At 43.4% G+C, this 27,577-nt stretch overlaps 2 protein-coding genes and 3 non-coding genes across 6 annotated transcripts; all 5 read left to right on the forward strand.

Annotated features, from left to right (window-relative positions):
* Positions 1 to 1,623: 1,623 nt before the first annotated feature.
* On the forward strand, positions 1,624 to 1,696 carry TRNAT-UGU. The gene has a single exon. It is a non-coding gene; the product is annotated as a tRNA-Thr (tRNA).
* Positions 1,697 to 3,157: 1,461 nt separating this feature from the next.
* Positions 3,158 to 3,247, forward strand: TRNAY-GUA. The gene is given in 2 exon segments: positions 3,158 to 3,194; positions 3,212 to 3,247. It is a non-coding gene; the product is annotated as a tRNA-Tyr (tRNA).
* A 1,118-nt stretch (positions 3,248 to 4,365) lies between these two features.
* Positions 4,366 to 4,437, forward strand: TRNAP-UGG. The gene has a single exon. It is a non-coding gene; the product is annotated as a tRNA-Pro (tRNA).
* Positions 4,438 to 4,864: 427 nt separating this feature from the next.
* ANG (angiogenin) lies at positions 4,865 to 21,971 on the forward strand. 2 transcript variants are annotated; one of them, XM_025295999.3, is made up of 3 exons: positions 4,865 to 5,003; positions 13,430 to 13,612; positions 21,361 to 21,971. In XM_025295999.3, the coding sequence occupies exon 3, from the start codon at positions 21,379 to 21,381 to the stop codon at positions 21,823 to 21,825; it is 447 nt and encodes a 148-aa protein (XP_025151784.3). In that variant the 5' UTR covers positions 4,865 to 5,003; positions 13,430 to 13,612; positions 21,361 to 21,378; the 3' UTR covers positions 21,826 to 21,971. The 2 variants fall into 2 exon arrangements, with proteins under 2 accessions (XP_025151784.3, XP_025151783.3); XM_025295998.3 differs by lacking the exon at positions 13,430 to 13,612 and having other exon boundaries at positions 4,871 to 5,003.
* LOC102414812 (ribonuclease 4) lies at positions 4,876 to 27,108 on the forward strand. The gene is made up of 2 exons (XM_025296001.3): positions 4,876 to 5,003; positions 25,861 to 27,108. Exon 2 carries the CDS (start codon positions 25,878 to 25,880, stop codon positions 26,319 to 26,321), a length of 444 nt encoding a protein of 147 aa, XP_025151786.1. The 5' UTR covers positions 4,876 to 5,003; positions 25,861 to 25,877; the 3' UTR covers positions 26,322 to 27,108.
* The last annotated feature ends 469 nt before the right edge of the window (positions 27,109 to 27,577 follow it).

Below are 27,577 nucleotides of genomic sequence, written 5' to 3' on the forward strand. Positions count from 1 at the left end.
ACTATACAAAAAAGATCTTCATGACCCAGATAACCACGATGGTGTGATCACTCATCTAGAGCCAGACATTCCAGAGTCGGAAATTAAGAGGGCCTTTAGGAAGCATCACTACAAACAAAGCTAGTGGAGGGGATGGAATTTCAGCTGAGCTATTTCAAATCCTAGAATATGATGCTGTTAAAGTGCTGTATCCAATATGTCAGCAAATTTGGAAGTCAGCAGTGGCCACAGGACAAGAAAAGGTCAGTTTACATTCCAGTACCAAAGAAGGGCAATGCCAAAGAATGTTTAAACTACTGCACAGTTGCACTCATTTTACATGCTAGTAAGGTAATGCTCAAAATCCTTCAAGCTAGGCTTCAACTGAGAACTTCCAGATGTACCAGCTGAATTTAGAAGAGGCAGAGGAACCAGAGATCAAATTGCCAACATTCATTGAATCATAGAAAAAACAAAAGAATTCCAGAAAAATATCTATTTCTGCTTCTTTGACTACGTAAAGCCTTTGACTGTGTGGATCACAACAAACTGTGGAAAATTCTTAAAAGAGATGGGGATCTTACCTGCCTCCTGAGAAACCTGTATGCAGGTTAAGAGCAACAGTTAGAACTATACATGGAACAAGGGACTGGTTCCAAATTGGGAAAAGAGTATGTCAAGAGTATGTATATTGTCACCCTGCTTATTTAACTTCTATGCAGAGTACATCACGCGAAATGCTGGACTGGCTAAAGCACAAGCTGGAATCAAGATTTCCAGGAGAAATATCAACAATCTCAGATATGCAGATGACACCACCCTAATAGCAGAAAGTGAAGAAGAAGTAAAGAGCACTTGATGAAGGTGAAAAGGAGAGTGAAAAAGCTGGCTTAAAACTCAACATTCTGAAAACTAAGATTATGGCATCTGGTCCCATCACTTCATGGCAAATAAGTGGGGAGACAATGGAAACAGTGAGAGACTATTTTCTTGGGCTCCAAAATCACCATGGACGGTGACTGCAGCCATGAAATTAAAAGACTCTTGATCCTTGGAAGAAAAGCTCTGACAAACCTAGACAGCGTATTAAAAAGCAGAGAGATCACTTTGCTGGCAAAGGAACAGATAGGCAAAGTATGGTTTTTCCAGTATTCATGCAAGAGTGTGAGAGTTGGACCATAAGGAAGGCTGAGCACTGAAGAATTGATGCTTTCGAACTCTTGAGAGTCCCTTGGACTCTAAGGAGATCAAATCAGTCAACCCTGAATCAACCTGAATATTCATTGGAAGGACTGATGCTGAAGTTGAAGCTCCAATACTTTGGCCACCAGATACAAAGAGCCAATTCACTGGAAAAGACCCTGATGCTGGGACAGAATGAGGGCAGGAGGAGAAGGGGAGAGATGGTTGGATGGCATCACCGACTCAAAGGACATGAGTTTGGGTGAACTCAGGGAGATAATGGACAGGAAAGCCTGGCCTACTGCAGTCCATGGGGTTGCAAAGAATCGGACACGACTGAGCGGCTGAGCAACAACAGATTGAAACGACGTCCAGGTTTTTTTGCCCAGTACACACAGGCACCTTAATAAAGGTCCAGCATAAAAGCTGTTTTAGAGAGGAAGGGATATTGGTCACCTACAGGGCCCTATAGCTCAGGGGTTAGAGCACTGGTCTTGTAAACCAGGGGTCGCGAGTTCAAATCTCGCTGGGGCCTACTGGGCAATCCTTTCACTCTTTTTAAAATCTACTTCACCAGCTACCCACCTCTCTCGCGTAACTTCAACTCCAGCGGAAATTCCGCTAATTATGATTTCCCGCCAGTTTCCAGATGTCCCAAATAAACACCCGAGCAGAACACTTACTTTTAGGTTCCAGTAGTAGGGGGCACGGAGAAGGCAATGGCACCCTACTCCTGTACTTTTGCCTGGAAAATCCCATGGACGGAGGAGCCTGGTAGGCTGCAGTCCATGGGGTCTCTAGAGTCAGGCACGACTGAGCGACTTCACTTTCACTTTTCACTTTCATTCATTGGAGAGGGAAATGGCAACCCACTCCAGTGTTCTTGCCTGGAGAATCCCAGGGACGGCGGAGCCTGGTGGGCTGCCGTCTCTGGGGTCGCACAGAGTCGGACACGACTGAAACGACTTAGCAGCAGCAGCAGCAGCAGTAGGAGGCACGGGCTGCTTTGCCACTCTGATTGTGGCAGTCTGTTACAAACTGCGGCAAGTGCTGCCAGGCTCCGATGACGCCCTGCTTTGCGGGACCACAGCAAGAGCCGTGGGGGCGGCCCGTGCCGCGGCGGGACACAAGGGCGGTGAGGATCGAACACTTTGACCCGCTCTGAGCAGGTCTGGAGTCCAGAACCAAGTCCTCTCCCCAGCGTCCGCTGTCCCGATAAAGCGTTTGGGAGAATATAGGCTGTCCGACAAGGTTCCATGTTTCAGTGGGTTTTCGAACACTTCAATATCTCAGCGGGAAAATTAGGGTCGAGACTCGTGTCACTAAATTTATTATTGACTCAAAGAATCTGTGGCTACCTCTTTGAAAACCTTAAAATAGTTTCTCCAAGAGTCAATTCTCATAGTAACATTGGGCTTAGCCATGTATTATACGTCACAGCCTCTACCTCCGCTAGTCTGTGGACGTGTAAACGGAAGGGAGAAGCAGCTCGCTTGTGCAAACGCTCCTGGATTATGGAGGCGAGCATGGGAATTGAGGAAAAGGGAGGCCCAGGCCGGAGCTCTAAGGCCCGCCCTTCTTGTCTCGCAGTTGCGCGATCCGAATTGTGTGTTACACTACCTCAGCCCTTAGTTTTCCAATGCCCGGGTGTATGCTCCCACTTTAGACACACACCGTCAGGCCAGGAGGCCCGGGGCAGCGCGCTAAGTGAAGACAACAGGCCACCAGATCGCCACGGCTTGGGGCGGCCTCGAGATTCACAGGCTCTAGATACGCCAGTGAAATGCTCACAGGTTAGGCCTGTTTGAAAGCCCCTCTCTGAAGCAGGAGAATCCAGCTCTAGAGGGGTTGTCCGTAGAAGTGTGGATGAAGGACTTTCTCCTAAACTGGTCGGCTACGTGGTATCCACACAGTGGCAACTAGTAGGCTATTGTGCCAGAACCTCTGTTTATCAATGTTCTCAATACAAAATTCTAAGGAGAGGAAATTCGTGCTTCCTTCGATAGCTCAGTTGGTAGAGCGGAGGACTGTAGTAATTCCAAGTGTGGACATCCTTAGGTCGCTGGTTCGATTCCGGCTCGAAGGAAGAAACGAGTATTTTGGGGGTTGCAACCATTTGGTGAGCCCTTGCTCTCAATTTCTCGCTACGTTTTAAGTGTTCTAGGGTATTTTTCTACAGACCTTACCCCGTTCCAAAGATGGTTTTGTTATCTTGAAAACGGTCCTGTTGGGCACGGTTTTCAGAAAAGGGGAAGTGAGCACTAACTCTTCCAACCATCTGAAGAACTTCTGAGTTTGATGGTCTGACTGAATTTAGGTTGCCGCCTGAGGTTCAAAAGTTGAAGATCCAACACCACTCGTTGGTACTGAATATATATTATATTCTGCGGTCCTTAGAGCTCTAATTTGCGGGACAACCCCCTGAGACCGTCATTCACTCTACACGCACAAATCCATTCCGTGAGGAGATCCTTTTAATTTAGTCAACTGTTAACAGATTTTTAGTTCCAACAACAACAACCGAAAAAAATTTTTTTGAGCTGGAGCAGGAAGGAGGAATAGGCTTTGACGTAAATTGGGATGTGACTGGGAAAGAGAATTTCAAACTGTGGAAACAACTTAAGCAAAGGTGGGGAAATGGAACATTTGATTCCCATTCAAGGAAACTTCGGGTGTCTGAATCTTTACGAACACGCCCCAGACTGGTTCACCTCCAATAGATCAAAATACTGGCTACCCGTATTTTGATGCCCGTCATTCCTGCCCCTAGGATTTTACACTCTCTCGAAGTAGTAGCAGCCGGACAGCTACACATCCTGGGCATCTGTCCTGGTGTTCAGGACCCTACAGTCTTGCTATCGACCCCAGCTCGGGCCCTCGGGTTGCAACTCGGTTCTCTCCAGGTTCCCTCCAGTCTGGAACTCAAAGAGACTCCTCAGGGAGGGGCTTGTTGGAGCTCAGACACCGGGACTAACGTCTTGAAAAGCTGCCTCTCCTCACCCCATCTGGCGTCTGGAGGGGTCCAGGACGCGGATGGAGGAGGATAAGTGAGGGCAGAGTCAGACGTGATACTTCATAAAGAACAGCTAAGCAGAATCAAAGGTAAACTTCTACACAGAAAATAGAAGTTCAGAGCAATCAGGCAGCCAATTGCTGACGGAGAAGTAAGATTCAGAGACAAGCTCTGCGCTTTACTTTTACTGTGGCTCGTTGGTCTAGGGGTATGATTCTCGCTTTGGGTGCGAGAGGTCCCGGGTTCAAATCCCGGACGAGCCCAATTCCTTTTTTCCCCTTCTCCACCCCACCTTTGCTATTGCTGAAAAAAGCTCTGTTCTGTACACATTTTCCCGCGTTCCGAACTGTTTTACAAAAGATGTACACTGATCGAACATGTGGTAGCTGGAGCTGGTTATGTGTGCAGGGTCAAACTGCCTGGCTTAGCGGACTCTCGCCAGCAGACGCATGGGAGAGGCAGCCTTGCTCCCTGGAGCGGGGACCAGGGTCCTGTGGTCTGCAGGCCCCCTCAGCTCCGTGTCCTCTTGGCCAGTGAGCGTCGGGCTCGGACCTCCAAGCTCAAGCTCAGCCCAGGCAGAAACCCACCCGTTCCGCCTAGAACGAGGGTTGCTCTGACGCCTGCTTTGGAGGCGGGTCCTGGCGCGAGGCGCCTCCTAGGAGAAGTGGGGTGCTGTCCCAACTACAAAAAGCCTCGCACCCGGACCCTTCTCCACCTCTCTGCATCTTCTCCCGACTCGACGTCGTCGTTACAGGGAAGAAGAAGCGGGTGAGAAAAACTTCTGTTTCCACCGTCTTGCCCATTTCTGCAGATTTGTTCCGAGGCCGAGGTAGGTTCACACTCCCGCTCATTCATCTCCTCCTCTACTCCTTTTTTGGTAGCTTTATCCGGGAGTTTGGGCGAGGGAGTCCCTTTTTAGCAGAGACAGTATGGAGTTCTGTGGGGAGGCGTTTGCGGACTGGAGGGGCTGAGGAATGGGAAGGAAAGTTCTTCTACAGTTAGGGATCCCACATTCCTGTGTACAGTCTCTCCGTCGTGTCCGACTCTTTGCGACCCCACGGACTGTGACCCACCCGGCTCCTCGGACTGGGATTCTCCAGGCAAGAATACTAGAGTGGGTTGCCATGCGCTCTTCCAGCCCACATTCCTACTCCGCTGCTTATTTTCTGCAGCTGAGGAGAGCTGCCAGCATGAAATGCCTGTGGCCTAGAACATAGGCTCTAAGCGTGACCGCAGAATTGGTGAACGGAAGGGAAATCCGAGGAGGGCTACACTTCCTTAGGAAAACAGGATGATCGCCAGATTTATGAACCCTAACTTGTCAAGTTTTTGCAACCATAACTTGACATTTGGGAACTCGTGTTTTCCTTTTCTCCTCTGTCTTCTCCCCCTTAACCCATCTTCAGCCTGAATTGTGAAATTCTTTGAGACACTTCGCCAACAACCTCTTCTCTAAACTTTCTTAGTGGAACCTTGGGATCCTCAACTTTCTTATTCTGTGACAGCACACCAAATGATAACGACACAGGCTTACTTAGGAAGGACAGTAAAAGCGATTTTCAACAGCATTTGGGGGCCTGGGGAAATCTCAAGTGAGCTGTAGGGGAGCAGAATTTGCCACCCCAAAATGTCTCTTTGGCATATTATTTAAACTTGGTTGTTTAAACTTGGTTGTTTTCTAAAAAACAGTAGACAAGGAGAAAATCCTGAAAACCTAGTAGGAGTTACCTTTTTGTAACAAGAAACATTTACATTTATAAGGGAAACCTCCATTTGTAAGAACGTCTCCCTTGCTGTACCGGGAAGAAGATGATGACCAAATCTCTACAAACTCTTGCCAACTGGAGAAGCCAAAGACTTAAGTTGCATAACAACCCTACTTTTGTTTATTGTGTTTTTCCTGGTAACTTTCCATAACTTTCCATAACTTTCCTCCCCACCCTCAACATCCTCTTTTGAGCCAAATTAGTTTGGCTTGGGAAAATCATTCTAGAAAAAGAGGAATGGCTCTGGCTATTGTTAAAAGAGCAGATGTGAATGTATAAGCAGTCAAAGCTAAGAGGTTTACCCAGTTACTGTTAGAAGCATTTGCCAGCATGATTCATAAATTAGATGGTTGAGAAAGTGGACCACAGCAGGCTGGTGAAACCCCTCTTTTGAATCTGTATTTGAGCCAACAGTCTCTGGTCAGCTATTCTCAGAACACACTGAAATACCTGGGCAAGAGCTGCTGCTGCTGCTAAGTCGCTTCAGTCGTGTCTGACTCTGTGCGACTCCATAGACGGCAGCCCACCAGGCTTCCCCGTCCCTGGGATTCTCCAGGCAAGAACACTGGAGTGGGTTGCCATTTCCCTCTCCAATGCATGAAAGTGAAAAGTGAAAGTGAAGTCACTCAGTCGTGTCCGACTCTTAGCGACCCCATGGACTGCAGCCTACCAGGCTCCTCTGTCCATGGGATTTTCCAGGCAAGAGTACTGGAGTGGGTTGCCATTTCCTTCTCCAATTGCGAAAGAGCAAATGGGCACAAAATCCAGAGTCTGTTGAAAACTGAATGTTTAATGTTTGTTTTTATTTGGAAATAAAGGTAGGCCAGTAGGACTTTGTCCCCATTCGCCCTCAATAGTGTTTTCTGCTTCCTGGAGGTAGAAGGGTAATCCTTATTTCCATGTGGGCTTCATCCTCCTTTAACCATTGACTTCTGTTACTAGATAAGTTTCACACTTAGAGACCTAAAATTTTTTGTTGTGAAGGAATTTATAGATTAATCTCTTCCCTCCATCACCTACTTTTATAATTACCCTAGAGGACAGAACTAAACATATGTTCTCTGTATAAAGGGCAAAGTACACTAGCACTAAGTCCATAGAAGGAGAACCCGTGCTTCCTGTGCCTTTGTGCAGGCAAACTATTGGTTTGAAGGAGAGAGTGAAAGACATTTCAAAATAAAGGGGATGGCTTTACGTTCAAGCTGTCAGAACATTTTTTAATATATGAGCATTTTTTTCAATTGGCAGTGCAATTGTCTCCCATCTATTGAAGGTAAGGTAAGTGAAGTCACTTAGTCGTGTCCGACTCTTTGTGACCCCATGAACTGTAGCCTACCAGGCTCCCCCATCCATGGGATTTTCCAGGCAAGAGTACTGGAGTGGATTGCCATTTCCTTCTCCAGGGAAATCTTGCCAACACAGGGATCGAACTGGCTCTCCCACATTGCAGGCAGACGCTTTGGGGTCTGGGCCACCATGGCACTTCCCATCTGTTGAAGTTACTGACAAAAAGATATAGCATTCATTAATCATAGATTATGGGTAGTCCTTCAGTATTCAACAGGAATTAGTTCCAGGACTTGCCAAGGGACCTAAACCCGATGCTCAAGCCCCTTATATAAAATGACATAGTATTTGTACTAATAAATAATCTGCACACATCCTCCCTATACTTTGAATGATCTCTAGATTACTTATAATACTTAATACAATGTGAATACTATGTAAACAGTTGCTGGGACACAGTGAATTTAAAATTTTGCTTTTTAGAACTTTCTAGAATTTTTTTTTCAAATATTTTCGGTCCATAGTTGGTTGAATCTGAGGATGGGGAACCTGTGGATATGGAAGGTTAACTGTAGCTTCTCATTGTAGGCATTTTGAGTAAGCATTTCAGTTCAGTTGCTCAGTTGTGTCCGACTCTTTGAGACCCCATGGACTGCAGCACACCAGGCTTCCCTGTCCATCACCAATTCCTGAAGCTTACTCAAACTCATATCCATCCTGTCTGTGAAGCCATCCAACCATCTCATCCTCTGTCATCCCCTTCTCCTCCTGCCTTCAATCTTTCCCAGATTCAGGGTCTTTTCAAATGAGTCAGTTCTTCCCATCAGGTGGCCAAAGTATTGGCGTTTCAGCTTCAGCATCGGTCCTTCCAAGGAATATTCAGGACTGATGTCCTTTAGGATGTACTGGTTTGATGTCCTTGCAGTCCAAGGGACCTCAAGAATCTTCTCCAACACTACGGTTCAAAAGAATCAATTCTTTGGCACTCAACTTTCTTTATAGTCCAGCTCTCACATCCATACATGACTACTGGAAAAACCATAGCTTTGACTGGATGGACCTTTGTCAGCAAAGTAATGTCTCCACTTTTTAATATGCTATCTAGGTTGGTCATAACTTTTCGTCCAAGGAGCAAGCGTCTTTTAATTTCATGGCTGCAGTCACCATCTGCAGTGATTTTGGAGCCCCCAAAAATAAAGTCTTTCACTGCTTCCATTGTTTACCCACCTATTGGCCATGAAGTGATGGGACTGGATGCCATGATCTTAGTTTTCTGAATGTTGAGTTTTAAGCCAACTTTTTCACTCTCCTCTTTCACTTTCATTAAGAGACTCTTTAGTTCCTCTTCATTTTCTGCCATTAGGCGGTGTCTTCTGCATATCTGAGGTTATTGATATTTCTCCCGGTAATCTTGATTCCAGCTTGTGCTTCATCAAGCCTGGCATTTCACATGATGTACACTGCATAGAAGTTAAATAAGCAGGGTGACAATATACAGCCTTGACATACTCCTTTCCTGATTTGGAACCAGTCTGTTGTTCCATGTCCAGTTCTAACTTGCTTCTTGACCTGCAAACAGATTTCTCAGGAGGCAGGTCAGGTGGTCTGGTATTCCCATCTCTTTAAGAATTTTCCACAGTTTGTTGTGATCCACACAGTCAAAGGCTTTGGCATAGTCAACAAAGCAGAAGTAAATGTTTTTCTGAAACTCTCTTTCTTTTTCGATGATCCAGCGGATGTTGGCAATTCGATGTCTGGTTCCTCTGCCTTTTCCAAATCCAGCTTGAACATCTGGAAGTTCACAGTTCACCTGCTGTTGAAGCCTGGCTTGGAGAATTTTGAGCATTACTTTACTAGCCTGTGAGATGAGTGCAATTGTGCAGTAGTTTGAACATTCTTTGGCATTGCCTTTCTCTGGGATTGGAATGAAAACTGACCTTTTCCAGTCCAGTGGCCACTGCTGAGTTTTCCAAATTTGAATCTGTATATTAGTATCTGGCATATTAGTAAGCATTTAGATGCATTTTAATGAAATAGTAAAATTTTCTTTTTATTTCAAAATCTTGTTTCCTGTTTTCATCACCTCATTGTACCAAGGTGAAAAGAAAAACAATTAGAATAAAAGTAATCATTCATTATTCACCAACTTGCTTTTGGCATTGTCAGTTCTATGGACAGATTGCTGCTGCTGCTAAGTTGCATCCAACTCTGTGTGACCCTATGGACTGTAGCCTGCTAGGCTCCTCTGTCCATGGGATTCTCCAGGCAAGACCACTGGAGTGGGTTGCCATTTCCTTCTCCAGTGCATGAAAGTGAAAAGTGAAAGTGAAGTCGCTCAGTCATGTCCGACTCTTCACAACCCCATGGACTGCAGCCTACCAGGCTCCTCTGCCCATGGGATTTTCCAGACAAGAGTACTGGAGTGGGTTTGCCATTGCCTTCTCTTGCATTGATGGTGGAGTTATTCAATTTTACAGCAGAAAATTAGACACTCACAGTCATTTGTGGACAGGTAAAGATGAAAGGAAAGAGAAGCCCAAGAATATGATAAGGATATTTCTGAAGGTTAACAGATGGGAGGTTGAGGTCAGGTGCAGGGTGCTAACAGCTATCACATAACCTTCTCTGGAAGTGCTTTCCTGGTTCTATAAAACCTACTTAGCACCTGTTCATGATACCAAATTCTGTGGGTAAACAGAAAGTACAGTGGAGCAGCATCCTCCTGGGGGACCCCATCTTCTCTGCAGGCTTCTAGAAGGAAGTTCTTGGAACTGGCCCAAGAAACAACATCTTTGGGATCCAGATATTGCATGGGAACAATGAAACCTCAATCCTGTCTTGGGCAGGAGTAAGAACCAGGGATGTCAGAAAAAGCCAACTCGGGGACAAAAGGCCACATTTATCAAACTTTGCCTCCTAGAACAAATCTCTAATCCAAATATGGGTTAATAGTTGACCAAATCATGCCCAGGGAAGAGGTGAATGACTCTCATTGTTTGTTCAAGAGCAGTGTCCTTGGTTTGTGTGTCACTCTCAGGGTTGGGAATTTTCAGACCTGGTCTCTCCACCCTGTTCATCTGATCACTGTGTGATCAGAACCAGGAGGGACCTCCAGATTCACTTGGCTGGAACCCATCTCCAGGAACAAATAGCTGGAACCCCTCTGCAGTTGGAGGGAAACTTCCAGATTTTTGTAAGATTCTTCCATCTGGGTAATCCATTGTTTTACTTGTCTGTTTTTTGTTTATATACTATAGCCATCCATCCATTTTAATGAAACTATTTTCCCGTATTTTAAAGCCTCTGGGCCCAAGCTCACGAATTCAGAAGAAAATGAATTAGATTCCAAAGTTTAAAATGAAAACAGATTTCTTTGGGGGATATCCTATATGTAGATAAAGGCAAATTAGTGCCACTGGGAGCAAGTGGAGGAGAAGGCAATGGCACCCCACTCCAGTACTCTTGCCTGGAAAATCCCACAGGCGGAGGAGCCTTGTGGGCTGCAGTCCATGAGGTCGCTGAGGGTTGGACTCGACTGAGTGACTTCGTTTTCACTTTTCACTTTCATGCATTGGAGAAGGAAATGGCAACCCACTCCAGTGTTCTTGCCTGGAGAATTCCAGGGACGGGGGAGCCTGTTGGTCTACCGTCTCTGGGGTCGCACAGAGTCGGACACAACTGAAGCGACTTAGCAGCAGCAGCAGCAGGGAGCAAGTGGAGGGCTAGGACAGATTTCTAAATTGTGATAAATTCCCCAAAGCCTGGGGAAAGCTGTTTGCTGAAGGGTATCTGGAGCCCCATCTCACCCCTACCTCCGCAATATAGGTTTTGTATGACGCTGAACAAGAAAAGAAACAGAAAGTGTATTTTTAGCTCTTCGTTTTCTTTTTCTTAAATATCTATTTATTTATTGTCTGCCCCAGGTGTTAGCTGTGGCACAGGGATCGTCAGTCCTTGCGGCAGTGCGCAGGATCTTTGGTTGTGGCGCTGGCACTCCTAGTTGTGGCGTGAGGGATCTAGTCCCCTGACCTGGGATCAAGCCCTGGCCCCAGGCATGGGAGTGTCGGGCTTTGACCACTGCATCACCAGGGAAGTCCAATCTCTGTTTACTTGTAAACTTCCCTGCTAACTTCTTTAAGAAAATTTTGGAGGATTTCCCTAGCAATCCAAGCAGGACTATGCTATGTTTTCACTGCCAAAGGCATGGGTTCAATTCCTTGTCAGGGAACCGGGATTCCACAAGCTGTGTGGTACAGCAGAAAAGGAAGAAAGCAAGTTTTGGGTGCTCTTTGAAAGCAAAGTGGAACACACCCCAAGATCAAAAGAAGGTGCACTGACCATAATTACTCATCATCAAAGGTTGGGGTAATTCTCTGGTACATGAAGTTTGATGGCTCCCTTGAATACGAAATACTGCCTGTTGGAGAGGACAAGAATGTTACTTTTTATAAAGACCAAGGGATTAGTTTGAGACACAGGATAAAAATCTAAAGTATATTTGAAATAAATTCCACTGCCAATTATGTGCTTGGGTCCTGAAGGATCTGTGTAAAGGAGTCTAACTATCCTTGACCAAATGTGAGGCTCTGTACCATTTGCCTAGGCAGATTCACTTCTGTACCACAAACATTCTGTCTCTTATTTGTTTTTTCCCAATTCCATCTTACCTCTTGTTTCCAGAAGTTTAGAATTGCAAACATGTGAGAATTGAAAACAATGTGTGAAGTGGGGGAGCAGATGTTAGATAGAGGTGGCCATAGTGTGTTTGTTGGGGTTTGGTTTCTGGATGTCTCAGGGAGTCAAAATTACAATAAGCTAAGCTAAGTCACTTCAGTCGTGTCCGACTCTGTGCGACCCCAGAGACAGCAGCCCACCAGGCTTCCCCGTCCCTGGGATTCTCCAGGCAAGAACACTGGAGTGGGTTGCCATTTCCTTCTCCAATGCATGAAAGTGAAAAGTGAAAGTGAAGTCGCTCAGTCGGGTCCGACCTCAGCAACCCCATGGACTGCAGCCCACCAGGCTCCACCGTCCCTGGGATTCTCCAGGCAAGAACACTGGAGTGGGTTGCCATTTTCTTCTCCACAAAATTACAATAAGTCTAAGCAAACTTCAGCTGAGTTGTTACAGGATGAATTTTGCAAATTTTGTAAATCAGAAATAAGGATATTCCTTTACCTCCCCAGACTGGACCATGAAGGCCTTCAACCTCCCAATAAACAAGTACCTTTTTAGGGTGCCAAGGCCTGAGGTAGGGTCAGTGCCTTAACTAGAGGTGAAGAGGGCTGGGCTTACATCCTGAGCCTTAAGGGAAGATACATACCAATGAGACTGGGCTCACATCATCCTATCATCTCTTTCTTTCAGCTGGTGGCTGTGCCACCGAATAAATCCATACAAACTTATCTTTATAATTCCATGGTCACTGGACATTTGCTATGAAACTAGAAACGTTCCCTGATGCCTTAATGAGAACCACGGAATTTCAGACTTTTACAGTGAGCAACTCTCATTTTATAGATAAGCAAATTTAGGTTTGGAGAGGAAAATGTAATCAGTCATTAAAAAAATATATATATTGTGGGTGTGCTGTGAGGCATGTGATATGATTCAAGGTGAATAATATGCTCTCTGCCCTGTTGTAGATTATGCTCCAATAGGAAACAGTTATCCTGGAGGAGGGCATGGCAACCTACTCCAGTATTCTTGCCAGAATAATGCTGTGGTAGAAGATCCTGGTGGGCCAGGATCCATGCGGTCACAGAGAGTCGGTAACGGCTGAGTGACTGAGTGGGGTGCAATAAACATTTATAAGTAAATAGGTAATTGTTTGCTTAAGATCCCATTAATAATGGTTTGGGAATAGCAGGCATGAAACCTGATGACAGCTAAATCTTTATTTGTGATATCCTGAGCTTTGTGACTTTTGTTTTGACACTCGTATCTAGTGAGGTGTCCTTGGTCTTAATATCTAAGGCATAGAGTGTTTGGACAGAGACTGTGGCCAGGCCTGCCAGCTTACACCGTCTTCTGTGATCAGCAATATTCCCTGTACAATACTGATTCTGCCTACAAGGACCCACAGTTACCACCAAGGAAGGGAGACAACATTCCTATCCACCACTGCCACCTAATGACTCTTTGGGGTACTACCAGCTCAGGTTCTACTAAATTTGTTTACTCGGATTCTGGCCTCTGTTCACAGTGTGACCATTAAGGATACTTTCAACCTTGATAGCCTGCCATTCTACAACTCCTTTTGACGTTAAAAGGCAATATTTGTGCATTGCAGAGCAGGAGACTTAACTGATTACAATTCAAGAAAAGTGTCTTCCAAAAAAGTAGAAAAAGAAAACACACCCAGGAGACTGAAACACCACGTAAAAAGGTAAAGAGCTCAGTGCGCGGGGAGCATGGCAGCCCAGCGGCTGTGGCGGAGCAGTGGCCCCGTAGGACGGCTTGTTATTCTTTTAGGCGTGAGTCTCCCAGTCGTCTACCACTTTCTTGTTGCTGCTGCTGCTAAGTCGCTTCAGTCGTGTTCGACTCTGTGCGACCCCATAGACGGCAGCCCACCAGGCTCCCCCGTCCCTGGATTCTCCAGGCAAGACCACTGGAGTGGGTTGCCATTTCTTTCTCCAATGCATGAAAGTGAAAAGTGAAAGTGAAGTCGATCAGTCCTATCCGACTCTTAGCGACCCCATGGACTGTGTAGCCTTCCAGGTCCCTTCGTCCATGGGATTCTCGTTAACCTCCCCAAAATACTTTTGCTGATTCTATTACAAATGATACTCTTATATGCCTAATTAATGGAAACCATTTCAGAGGCTATTTCTTTCTTTCAGTATTGAGGAATGACCAAAGAATCTTAGGGTATAATTTGGTAATTCTTTGGTAGTATACCAAATTTGTCTATAGATAAGATAAAACAGACAAGGTAGATCAATGCCAGACGCCAATTAGAAAGAGAGATCATTTGTCTCAACCTTCCTATGTAGGCTCATGTGCCTTCCTATGTAAGCAGCGGAATCCTGAATCCTTTTGTCTTTCTAGAGTCACAGTCGTGCTCCCAGGACTGTTTAGCATCACTACAGGTTTGGTGTTGTAATTGGTGGTCTCTTTAAGGGCTATAAAAATATTTAACATCAAAATATGTTTATTGATTTACACGTAAAAAAAGCACAATATAAAAATAATTTAATATCCATGACTCTATACCTTTTATTTTTAAATTTAGAATTCATAAAGATTATAGTACAGTTAAGAATAAATTGAAGGTCAAATCTTTGTCCCATTTAAGAATTTCTCAGCATGTGTGATAATTGCCAAGAAATCATAGCCAATAATGAATGAGTTACTCATGGGAAAACAATTTGAAAAACAAAAATTATAAAAATCAGTTTCCAATTTACAATGGAAAGTTATTTTTATTGTTGGATGTGAGGGCATTCACATATATTTGGTGAGATGTGGCGTAGACTATGGTGGTTTATAAAAAGGCCCTGTTTGTCACATTTTTTTCCAAAGAATTGAAGGTAGAGCAGAAACCACCTGCTACAGACAACAAATATCTTTCAGTTCTCAAGTTTCAGAAGACATAAAATCTTAGTGACTTGTAAGAAATTTGTTATCTATTTTATTATATTCTATGCCTATTTAATTCTATTTTTAATTATCTGTCACTGAGTTAAAATTGTGCCCCAGGACGAAACACAGTATTTGCTCTCTGGGTGTGTTGAGTGTCTGTGACTCAAATGTTTCCTAAAATTCCTAAACATTCCTAAAATGTTTGAGTTTTACAGTTTGAGTTGTCTGCTCTTGAGAGGAGATAGCAGGCTTCTTCTTTTGAAGATGATATTAAGAAATCAATACAGGAAATTATAAAGCCTTTGATTTGATGAAGAGATCTAAGGTATTTTGTTTGCTTGTTTTACCACATGGTACTACCATTTGCCTATTGTGTATCAGCGTAGGTATGTATTCAGGGAAACTGAAAAATATCCTCTGAGAATCATCCTGTTTGTTCCCAGTGCAAGAAGCTCCTAAGAATAATCCTGAGTTCCTCCTCCTCCAGTCCTCTGTAAGGGCTAGAGGATGAAGCAAGTGTCTTTTTAGTTCATGGCTGCAGTCACCATCTGCAGTGATTTGGGAGTTCAAGAAAATTAAAATCTGTCACTTACTTCCACGTTTCCCCCTTCTATTTGCCGTAGAGTGATGAGACCAGATGCCATGATCTTAGTCTTTTTAACATTGAGTTTTAAGCTAGCTTTGTCATGTTCAATAAGAGGCTCTTTAGTTCCTCTTCACTTTCTGTCATTAGAGTGTTATGATCTCTGGTTCATCTGCTTCTTTGAAACCCAGCTTGTACATCTGGAAGTTCTAGGATCACATACTGCTGAAGCCTAGCTTGAAAGATTTTGAGCATAACTTGCTAGAATGTGAAATGAGCACGACTGTATGGTAGTTTATATAATAATTCCACCTTTGGCCATGAACCACCTATTTCTTGGGGAATTAGGTCTGCTTTCCTTCACCTCAGCACCTCAGGGTGCAACTGCTCTCCTCACAGTCAACTGATGGATTGATCTGAGTGCCTGGGATCTGTCTTCAACAATCCTCTGATCGCCCCTTCCCTGGGATTCAAGGTTCCAAAGAAGTCCTCTTCTTCATAGCTTTCAGCATCTATCTTACTGTCTCATCTCAGTAAACTGGTGCTCCCATCCCCTCCCCATGGATGCCACATCCCATATTACAGAGGCACTTGATGTGTCTTAATGGTCTTTGTCTTCCAGGACCTAGCATGGTGCCTGGTATCCAGTAGGGACTTATATAGTGTTTGTTATTAAATTAGCTAATAAGTTAATTAAAGAGTGTGAATGGATTTTGTAATGTTACAACTGATAGAAAGGTACATTTTCAGTGATCCTCAGGGATACAAAAGTTCAGCTGAGGCTGGAGTTGTGTTCAGAAGACTTTTAAATGGATTTTTTAAAGGAATCAATAGACAAAACAGATGAAACTAACGAGAAAAGGAAAAGAATATCACTAAGTAGTGATGAAGGATACTTGACTCATGATACCTTGTCAGAGAGAAAAGTCCTTGCCCTTTTAGCCTAATTTGGCGATGCTGTTCTGTCCCCTACTTAATCTCCTTTTGCCCTTTGCAGGAGCCTTTGTTGGAAGACATGGTCATGGTCTTGAGCCCCCTGTTTTTTGTTTTCATGCTGGATCTGGCCCTGACCCCACAAACCCTGGCCCAAAATGATGGGTACAGGGGATTTCTAAGGAAGCACTATGATCCTAGACCAACAGGCCATGATGACAGATACTTTAATACCATGATGGAGAGACGAGGAATGACTAGACCCTGCAAAGACAACAACACCTTTATTCATGGCAACAGGGATGACATCAGGGCCGTCTGTGATGATAGGAATGGAGAACCTTACAGAAATGGTCTTAGAAGAAGCAAGTCTGCCTTCCAGGTCACCACCTGCAAGCATAGAGGAGGGTCCTCCCGGCCTCCATGCCGGTATAGAGCCTTCAGAGCAAACAGGGTCATTGTTATTCGCTGTCGAGATGGCTTTCCCATCCACCTTGAGGAGAACTTTATCCCTCCAAGACCGTAGTTCAGAGCTGGCTCTGCTCTTCCTTCCTTGCATTTCCCCCTTGCATTATGGCAACATGCATTGCTAGGAACTCAGAACATGAGCTGCTGATCTTTTCTTTTATGCTTTACAATATGCTTCATAAATTAAAATTCTCTGAAATCAGCATGAATCAGTCTCCTCAATGATCCCTGGTCTATTGATCTTCCCCCATTTTCTCTATTCAGTTTCCCCCTGAGAGGGTTGGATGGGAGAGCAATGCCTTTTTCCTTATCAGTCATTTCCATCTCAGGTAACAGGGGGCAGACTTTTCCTTTCTGTGAAGGTTGGGATGTTAAATTTATCTTTCAGAGATTGCTGGAAAACTTTTTCAAGAAAATAGAGAAAACACACCCAGCAGACTGAAAAATGCAATGTAAGCTTAAGTCAAATTCCTTATGATTACACAATAGAAGTGACAAATAGATTCAAAGGATTAGATCTGGTAGACAGAGGATTAGATCTGGTAGACAGAGTGCCTGAAGAACTATGGACAGAGGTTTGTCACATTTTACAGGACATAATGACCAAAACCATCCCAAAGAAAAAGAAATGCAAGAAGGCAAAATGGTTGTCTGAGGAGGCCTTACAAATTGCTGAGAAAAGAAGAGAAGTGAAAGGCAAAGGAGAAAAGGAAAGAGATACCCATCTGAATGCAGATTTCCAAAGAATAGCAAGGAGAGATAAGAAAGCCTTCCTGACTGAACAATGCAAAGGAATAGAGGAAAACAGTAGAATGGGAAAGACTAGAGATCTCTTCAAGAAAATTAGAGATACCAAGGGAACATTTCATGAAAAGATGGACACAATAAAGGACAGAAATGGTATGCACCTAACAGAAGCAGAAGAGATTAATAAGAGGTGGCAAGAATATACAGAAGAACTATACAGAAAAAGGTCTTCATGACCCAGATAACCACGATGGAGTGAGCACTCACCTAGAGCCAAACATCCCAGAGTGTGAAGTCAAGTGGGCCTTAGGAAGCATCACTACAAACAAAGCTAGCGGAGGTGATGGAATTCCAGCTGAGCTACTTCAAATCCTAAAAGATGACGTTGTTAAAGTACTGCACACATTATGCCAGCAAATTTGGAAAACTCAGCAGTGGCCACAGGACAGGAAAAGGTCAGTTTTCATTCCAATGTCAAAAAAGGGCAGTTCCAAAGAATGTTCAAACTACTGTACAATTGGGCTCATTTCACATGCTAGCAAGGTAATGCTCAAAATCTTTCAAGCTAGCCTTCAACAGTACATGAATTGAGGACTTCCAGATGTACAAGCTGGATTTAGAAAAGGCAGAGAAACCAGAGATCAAATTGTCAGCATCCACTGGATCATAGAAAAAGCAAGGAAATTCCAGAAAAAAACATCTATATCTGCTTCATTGACTACACTAAAGCCTTTGACTGTGTGGATCTCAACAACCTGGAAAATTCTGAAAGAGATGGGAATACTAGACCACCTTACCTGCCTCCTGAGAAATGTGTATGCAGGTCAAGAAGCAACAGTCAGAACCAGACATGGAATAATGGACTGGTTCAAAATTGGGAAAGGAGTATGTCAAGGCTGTATACTGACACTCTGCTTATTTAACTTATATGCAGAGTGCATCATGTGAAATGTGGGGCTGGAGGAAGCACAAGCTGGAATCAAGATTGCTGGGAGAAATATCAACAACCTCAGATATGCACATGATACCACTTTAATGGCAGAAAGCAAAGAGGAACTAAAACACCTCTTGATGAAGGTGAAAAAGGAGAGTGAAAAGGCTGGCTTAAAACTCAACATTCAAAAAACTAGGATGGCATCTGGTCCCATAAGTTCATGGCAAATAGATGGAGAAAAAATGGAAACAGTGACAGATTTTATTTACTTGAGCTCAAAATCACTGTGCATGGTGACTGCAGTCATGAAATTAAAACACACTTGCTCCTTGGAAGAAAAGCTATGACAAACCTAGATAGCATATTAAAAAGCAGAGATATCACATTGCTGAAAAAGGTCTGTATAGTCAAAGCTATGGTTTTTCCAGCAGTCATGTATGGATGTGAGCTCGGGACCATAAAGAAAGCTGAGCCAGTGAATTGATGCTTTTGAACTGTAGTGTTGGAGAAGACTCTTGAGAGTCCGTTGGACTGCAGAGAGATTGAAGACAGGAGGAGAAGGAGACAACAGAAGATGAGACAGTTGGATAGCATCACCAACTCAATGGCCATGAATTTGAGCAAGCTCCAGGAGATGGTAAAGGACAGGGAAGCCTGGCATGCTGCAGACCATGGAGTTGCAAAGAGTTGGACACGACTGAGTGACTGAACAGCAATAAAACAGACAAGGCAGATCAATGTCAGAGGCTGATTAGAAAGCTCACCCTATGACATGCCTTCCCATGTAAGCAGCAGAATCCTGAATCCTTTTGTCTTTCTAGACCCACAGTTGTCCTCCCAGGATTGTTTAGCATCACTACAGGTTTAGTGCTACAATTCGTGGCCTCTTTAAGGGCTACAAAAATACTTAATATGAAAATATGTTTATTGACTTACAACAAGAAAAGTGCAGTATAAAAATTAATAATTTAATATCCATGACACTATACCACTTCTGTTTAAGTTTAGGATTCATAAAGATTATAGCACATTTAAAAATAAATTGAAGATCAGATTTTTATCCCAGTCTAAGAATTTCTCAGCATGTGTGATGACTGACGAGAAAACATAGCCAATTATAAATTGGATGAGTTACTCATTGGAAAACAATTTGAAAAACCAAGTTATACAAATCAGTTTCCAATTAACATTGGAAAGTTCTTTTTATTGTTAGACATGAGGACATTCACATATCTTTGCAAAATGTGAAGTAGGACCATGGTGGTTTTTTTAAAAAGGCCCTATCCTTTCAATTTTCCTCCAAAGAACGGATGGTATAGTCAGAAACTACCTGCTACAAACAATAGGCATCTTGCAATGCTCCAGTTCTCAACTTTCGGAAGAAATAAAATCTTAGTGGCTCATAAGAAGCTTGTTTTCTATTTTGTTATAAATTATGCCTGTCTAATTCTATTTTTAATTATCTATCATTGAGTTAAAATCATGTCCCAGCAAGAAGCACAGTATTTACTCTCTGGCTGTGCTGAGTGTCTGTGACACACCATTCCTGGGATGCATGAGCTTTACAGTTTTAGTTGACTGCTCCTGAGTGATGATGGCAGCTATCTCTTCTTTTGAGGAAGATGTTAAGAAATCAATACAGCAAATTATAAAGCCTTTTATTGAATTAAAAGGTCTGAAGTGTTTTGTTGTTTATTTGTTTAAGCACATGATAATACCATTTGCCTGTTGTGTAACTGTCCACCTAGGCCTTCAGGGAAACTGGAAAATATTCTCTGAGAATAATCCAAACTCTTCCCAGTGCAAGAAGCTCTCAAGAGTAAGCCTGAATTCCTCTCCCTCCAGTTCTCTGTAAGAGCTGACCCCAGACCCACTCCCAAGTATGACACAGATTCTTCCACACTTGTCCCTGTTCTTTCTGCTATTGCTATTGCTAAGTCACTTCAGTCGTGTCCAACTCTGTGTGACCCCATAGATGGCAGCCCACCAGGCTTCCCCGTCCCTGGGATTTTCCAGGCAAGAACACTGGAGTGGGTTGCTATTTCCTTCTCCAATGCATGAAAGAGAAAAGTGAAAGGGAAGTCGCTCAGTTGTGTCCGACTCTTTGTGACCCCATGGACTGCGGCCTACCAGGCTCCACTGTCCATGGATTTTCCAGGCAAGAGTACTGGAGTGGGGTGCCATTGCCTTCTCCGCTGTTCTTTCTAAATAGTAATAATTCCACATTTGGCCATGAAACACTTACTCCTTGGGGAATTAGTTCTTCTACTTCTGCTTCCATTCACCTCCTGGTGAAACTTTCACTGGTCTCCTCACAATCAACTGATGGATTGATTGCCCTGGAATCCGTCTTCAACAATCCTCTCTGATTGCCCTTCCCTGGGCTCAAGGTTCCTTAAAGTCCCTCATCTTCATAGCTCTCAGCGTATATCTTATTGTCTCATTTTTGTATATTGGTGCTCTGATCCCTTCCCTGTGGCTGATCTCCCTGTGGGTGCTGCACCCTGTATTAGGGAGGCACTTGGTATGTCTTAACAGTCTTTGTGTTCTAGGACCTAGCATGGTGTCTGGTACCCAGTTAATAAATGAATTAAAGAGTGTGAATGGATTTTTTAATGTTAGAAATGTAAATTTTCACTCATCTTCAGGGATAGGAAACAGTGTTTGCATTTGGAAGTTGTGTTCAGCAAACTTTTAAATTGACTTTCCAAAGAAATTGATTGACAAGACAGATGAGACTACTGAGGAAAGGAAAAGAAAAAGATATACCTAGTGACAGAGGATACCTGATTCATGGCACCCCATCATAAAAACAAATCTGTATCCTTTTAGCCTAGTTTGGCAATGCTGTTCTGTGCCCTACTGCATCTCTTTTTGCCCTTGGCAGGAGCCTTTGTTGGAAGAGATGGTCATGGTCCTGAGCCCCCTGTTTTTGGTCTTCATACTGGGTCTGGGTCTGACCCCAGTGGCCCCGGCTCAAGATGACTATAGATACATACACTTCCTGACCCAGCACTACGATGCCAAACCAAAGGGCCGGAATGACGAATATTGTTTTAACACGATGAAAAATCGACGCCTGACCAGACCTTGCAAAGACCTCAACACCTTTATTCATGGCAACAAGAATGACATCAAGGCCATCTGTGACGACAGAAATGGACAGCCTTACAGAGGCGATCTCAGAATAAGCAAGTCTGAATTCCAGGTCACCATTTGCAAGCATAAAGGAGGTTCCTCCCGGCCTCCATGCCGGTATGGAGCCACAGAAGACTCCAGAGTCATTGTTGTCGGCTGTGAAAATGGCTTGCCTGTCCACTTGGATGAGTCCTTTATCACTCCACGCCACTAGCCCAGAGCTGGCTCTGCTCTTCCTTCTTTGCATTTTCCCCTTACACTGCAGCAGCATTCATTGATCAGAATCCAGAAAATGAGCTGCTGATCTTTTCTGCTTTACAATATGCTTCATAAATAAAAAGCCTCTCAAATCAGTAAGAATCAAAGTCTTCTCACTGATTCTTGGTCTATTGATCTTTCTGCATTTTCTCTGTTCACCTGAGAGGGTTGGATGGTAGAGCAATGCCTCTTTCCTTATCAGTCAGTTGCTTTTCAGGCATTCAGGAGGTGCACTTTACCTTTCTGTGAAAGGGTGTGTGTGTTAGTCATCCAGTCATATCCCACTCTTTGGAATCCTGTGAACTATAGCCCACCAGTCTCCTTTGTCCATGGAATTTTCCAGTGCCATTTCCTCCTCCAGGGGATCTTCCCAATCCAGGAATCAAACCCACATCTCTTGTGTCTTCTGCTCTGGCAGGCAGATTCTTTAACCTGGGAAGCCCTTTGGGACTAAATACCAATAGATTAATTACATTTTCTTTCCCTCTCTCTCTCACACACACACATGCACACATTTGAAATCCTGCATAAATAACAAAATCCATTCAGGGTAGCCACCTCTTCCCTTAAGCAGGAAGAAATTTGATAGTGCTTTGAATGGAACACTCCCAGGATATTCTCATGGTTATTTCATATAAAGATCAAAAAATTGATTACTACCTTATTTTCTCTTTAATCTTTTCCTTTATCAACTGATGCCTGGCAACTCTGAGGTCTTGGGGAGGTCATAGAAAAATTCCAAGCTTATCCTTTATTCTTCAATTTGATATGGTTTCAAGAAGGAAATGGCAACCCACTCTGGTACTCTTGCCTGGAAAATCCCATGGACGGAAAAGCCTTGTAGGCTACAGTCCATGAGGTCACAAAGAGTCGGACACGACTGAGCCACTTTACTTCACTTCACTTCAAGTAAATACAAGCTTAAGTTAACAGGCAGTCTTTGTAAAATATGCTAATTAATCTATGAATTTGGTGTTACCTAATTTAATCAACAGATACCCGGATATCTTATTTAGAGTGTAGTTAATAAACTACAATTATGCATCATTATTTTTGCCATCTTATGAATGACTATCATGGTCACAGTATTCCCCATGGTGGCCTCCCCTGATGCCTACATGTCCTGAAATGGACCAAAAGTCCTGTTTCCTCAATACCTGGGTTAGAGGCTGGTGTCCTGGTACCACACAGAGCCCAGCCTCACAGAAAGTATTCAATTTATGGAGGAAGGGATGGAAGAGTAGGTCAAAGTTTCATCTATTTCAAAATTGAAAACATTGTCATTTCTCTCCAAAGTAGGGAGAAGAATTTTCCAAAACTCTTTTGGAAAATTTGTCTTACTATTATAAAGTAAAAAAGGCCCTTAGGAAGCAAGAAATTTCCAGTGCTTAGTAGACTACTGGAGAAGGCACTGGCAACCCAATCCGGTACTCTTGCCTGGAGAATCTCATGGACGGAGGAGCCTGGTGGGCTGCAGTCCATGGGGTCACTAAGAGTTGGACACAACTAAGCAACTTCACTTTCACTTTTCACTTTCATGCACTGAAGAAAGAAATGGCAACCCACTCCAGTGTTCTTGCCTGGAGAATCCCAGGTATGGGGGAGCCTGGTGGGCTGCTGTCTATGGGGTCACACAGAGTCGGACATGACTGAAGAGACTTAGTAGTAGTAGTAGTGGTAGTAGTAGACTACTAGAACTCTTTCTCGGGTTCTCCAACCAGTACCATCTGTTGAGGTATAGGGGGCTTCCAAACAGACTCTTGCCCTCTTATGGTCTTGACTGTTGTTGTTTAGTCACTAAGTGGTGTTCGACTTTTCTGCAGCCCCATGGACTTTAGCCATCCAGGCTCCTCTGTCCATAGGATTTCCGGGGAGTCCTATGAATTCTGGAAGAATTCTGGAATGCATAGCCATTTCCTTCTCCAGGGGATCGTCCCCGCCCAGGGATTGACCCAGCATCTCCTGCATTATAGGCGGATTCTTTACCACTGAGCCACCAGGGAAATCCTATGGTCTCAATGGGGAAGGTCAAAGGCTTGGACCATTACTACATTGATCACATCATAGTTGTGAAAACTCACATCTCCAGGGACTTCCCTGGTGGTCCAGTGGTTAATAGATGCACCTTGCAATGAAACAGATGGGGATTCAATCCTTGATCAGGTAACTAAGATCCCACGTGGCCCAGAGCATCTAAGCCCACACACCACAGCTACTGAGCAGTGGGCTCCAGAACAGCACCACAACTACAGCTAAATAAATTTAAAATTTTTTTTAAAACTTCACATCTCCGAACATCTGCTTAGAGCATTATTATTGCGTCCTCAACCCTGGTGTTAGAACAAATGACATTTTCCCAGGAAATCATGTGGCAGTGAGACAGGGTGCTTCTCTACTTGCTGATGGAGCTAGCAGCTGAGTAGCCAGCCCTTCCTAGTATTTTTTCTCTTGATCTCGTGTTCTCTCACAACCAAAAAGCTACTTAGAATGAAGTGTTAATCACAGGCAAGTCATTTTATCTTAGGTCAATCATTTGTGAAATTGAAATCCTATTCCACTATGTTTTGCTGACTTTGCAAGGATAAGAGAAAAAGAACTCAAAATTGTCAAGTCCTTAGAAAAAGGGTGACAGGCAAGGAAGAAAATTCCATGCACTTTGGAGAGGGAACATTTGTGTAGGTACACAGCATAAATCCTAGTAGCTGAGATAGTTCAGCTGCAAAAAAGCCTTCTAATGTCTTGGGAATATAGGTTCTCTACAGTATAAGAAGGAGGGTGCCTATAATATATGCAATTAAGTGTAGTTGTCATTTTAGCAGAATGAAGAGAACAAAGGAAACCAAGAAAAAATGGAAATGCTAAAAATAATCATTGCTGATCCCTATTGAACACTTAGCATAGGCTAGGCATTATGATAAGCACTTTACAATGATTTTATCATTTCTTCTTCACAACATTCCTAGAGGTAGGTATTACCTTTATGCTTATTTTACTTTTGAGGAAATATACTGAGAGAGGTTAAGTAATTTTCCCAAGGTCATACAGTTAGTGTGGCAGAACTAGGTCCTTGGGACCACTGTATAAAAAGAAGTTCTTACTGAGATCGTTGCATTCAGTGGAGAAAGCCTTTGTGGCAAGCTCTAACCAAAAAGTATGTGTTGGAAGGATTTGGAGATCATTTAATTTTCTGTTGTAGGTAGAACTTTGAGAGGCACCCATGGATGTCTACATTGAACTCTGTTCATAGTATTTTTCCTTGTCTTACTAAATCAGTTGGTTACTGTGACTGAGGCCATCCATGCTCTTGTTTGAAAAGTAAAATCTTCTCTGTAGCTAGTCGTGTTGCTAAACCATGTTGTTGGTCACAAAGAAGCAGAATGAGAGAAAGGAGACAGAATTGTGCACACTTAGTTTTGGGACAGACCATGCAAAGTACATTGTGGTGATGAAGCTCTTACCCAAGTGCTAAGTGTATCTTCAGAAGTTGCATCCAGTGCTCCTGGGGTGAGGAGTAAATCGAGCATCATTTCTTCCTGCCACCCTGCTTCCCACAACTCCTTTACTTTCCTCTCCTCCTAACTCCGTATTGCGTATCTGCAGCAGCAGACACAGCAATGTGACACAGAGCTTTGGGTCTTTCTGTGCACAGGCAAAACGTGGTCATGAACAGAGAAGGTGGCATTTAAACGAATGATAGTTATGTTTAATCCTGATCATTATTGTTAAGGATAGGCTGTAGGTGGAATAAGATGCAAATCCCCAGCGTTATAATCACACACAGTGTGATCCACCATCATGAAGCAGCATCTTTGAAAACAAAGGACAGTAGTAACCATATGTATCAAACTAGGAACTCAGCTGGGCCTAAACCTTAGACTGGATGTGTATAAAAAGGCCCTGTCTGTTGCTCCAAAAATTCTCCTTGCTGCTTTGGGTTGCTCACTTCCTATTGAACCTGGGATGGTTTTTCTTGCCCCTTGGTCTTCTCTAGGCATCTCCAAGGCAGTGATGGCTCTCCAGAGGACCCAGGCCTTTCTTCTGCTCTTGCTGCTGACCCTGCTGGGGCTAGGGCTGGTACAGCCCTCCTATGGCCAGGATCGCATGTACCAACGATTCCTGAGGCAACACGTGGACCCTGATGAGACAGGAGGCAATGACAGCTACTGCAACTTGATGATGCAAAGACGAAAGATGACTTCACATCAGTGCAAGCGCTTCAACACTTTCATTCATGAAGATCTTTGGAACATCCGTAGTATCTGCAGCACCACCAACATTCAGTGCAAGAATGGCCAGATGAACTGCCATGAGGGTGTAGTGAGGGTCACAGACTGCAGGGAGACAGGAAGCTCCAGGGCTCCCAACTGCAGATACCGGGCCAAGGCCAGCACCAGACGTGTTGTCATTGCCTGTGAGGGTAACCCGGAAGTGCCTGTGCACTTTGACAAGTAGATACCACTCAACAGGGGTTATGGCCCAGCAGCTGGCCCTTAACTTACTCCTTAAATAGTAATGAGTAAGCATTTGAGCTGTCCCAGGCCGACTCCCCTGATTCTTTGTTTTTTCTTCTTTATATAACCCATTCTGTTAAACACATTGCATGACAGAGAAAGATGAGACACAAACTTATAATGAATCTGGGCTCTTCTGTAATATGCTTTCTTTTATAATATTGGTCAGCTTTGCTATCTTTGATCTTATCATCTGGAATTCAGTCATTACATAGCATTTCAGGAATTTCAAGGTCCTTTCATCTAAGCTATCTCATTCTAATACCATGGCACCCTTGGGATGCTGGTCCTAGTGTTACAGTGCACAAAAGCTCAAAGTTAAGGGATTTGCTAAGACTGAAAAGTTAGTAGAAAAGCTAAGACAAAAGTCTAGTTTAACAGGCTACTCATCCAGTGCTTTCCCCACTTCAGCACAAGGAGTTTTGAAAGTTTTAATACATGGCTTTTGTTATTCCTAAAAGTCAGCTCTTGGGAGAAGCATTAACAAGTTGGAAATATATACTCGCAACGTGAGACCTCTATCTGTATTATGTGGCAAACTAGCTGTATTTGGATCTAATAAGATCAAGAAATGATACAAGGAATTTTCTTTTCTCCTTCCCAAACTTTTGAGTCACCCTAGTAAGTCAGAATATTAACATGTGCTAGGTCATTAAGACTCCTTCACTCTTCCTGACTGAAAGATTTTTCATATGTTCCTTATAATAAAGAAAATAAGATAATTTCAATTCCAGGTATTTAAGAAGACTATGTTCTTGTGTGTGAGATTCTTTTTTCCTCCTATCCTCTTTTAATTCTTCTCTAGTTTATAAACATGCACATGCTTTAATATCTTCATAAACTCTGGTCAAGACTAAAGCCCATCATATTAGTGACCATGACACACAAAGCTTTGTTTCATCTGCTTCAGAGGGAACGATTTCTCTTAAGGTAATTCTCACGCATTCTCCCTTTGAATATTTAGAAACAAACTGGTGAACAGAGATGTATGAAGACATTAGCTACTAAAGAAGGAGAGAGTGTGTGTATGTGTGAAAGGACTGAACTAAAAGCATTTGAATTGTAGCTGACATATATTGTTTATATTTCGGATGTACAACTTGATTTGGTTTACATATATATCCTGAGATAATCACTATAATCAAAGTAACATATTTACCACTTCACGTGGTTACCCTTTCATGTATGTGTGTGTGT

This window comes from Bubalus bubalis, chromosome 11 (genome assembly GCF_019923935.1).
Source record: "Bubalus bubalis isolate 160015118507 breed Murrah chromosome 11, NDDB_SH_1, whole genome shotgun sequence".
NCBI lineage: Eukaryota > Metazoa > Chordata > Mammalia > Artiodactyla > Bovidae > Bubalus > Bubalus bubalis.

What these genes read in the sequence shown, in the direction of transcription:
- ANG (XM_025295999.3), top strand. Translation starts at nt 21,379, where the DNA reads ATGGTCATGGTCCTGAGCCCCCTGTTTTTGGTCTTCATACTGGGTCTG.
- LOC102414812 (XM_025296001.3), top strand. Translation starts at nt 25,878, where the DNA reads ATGGCTCTCCAGAGGACCCAGGCCTTTCTTCTGCTCTTGCTGCTGACC.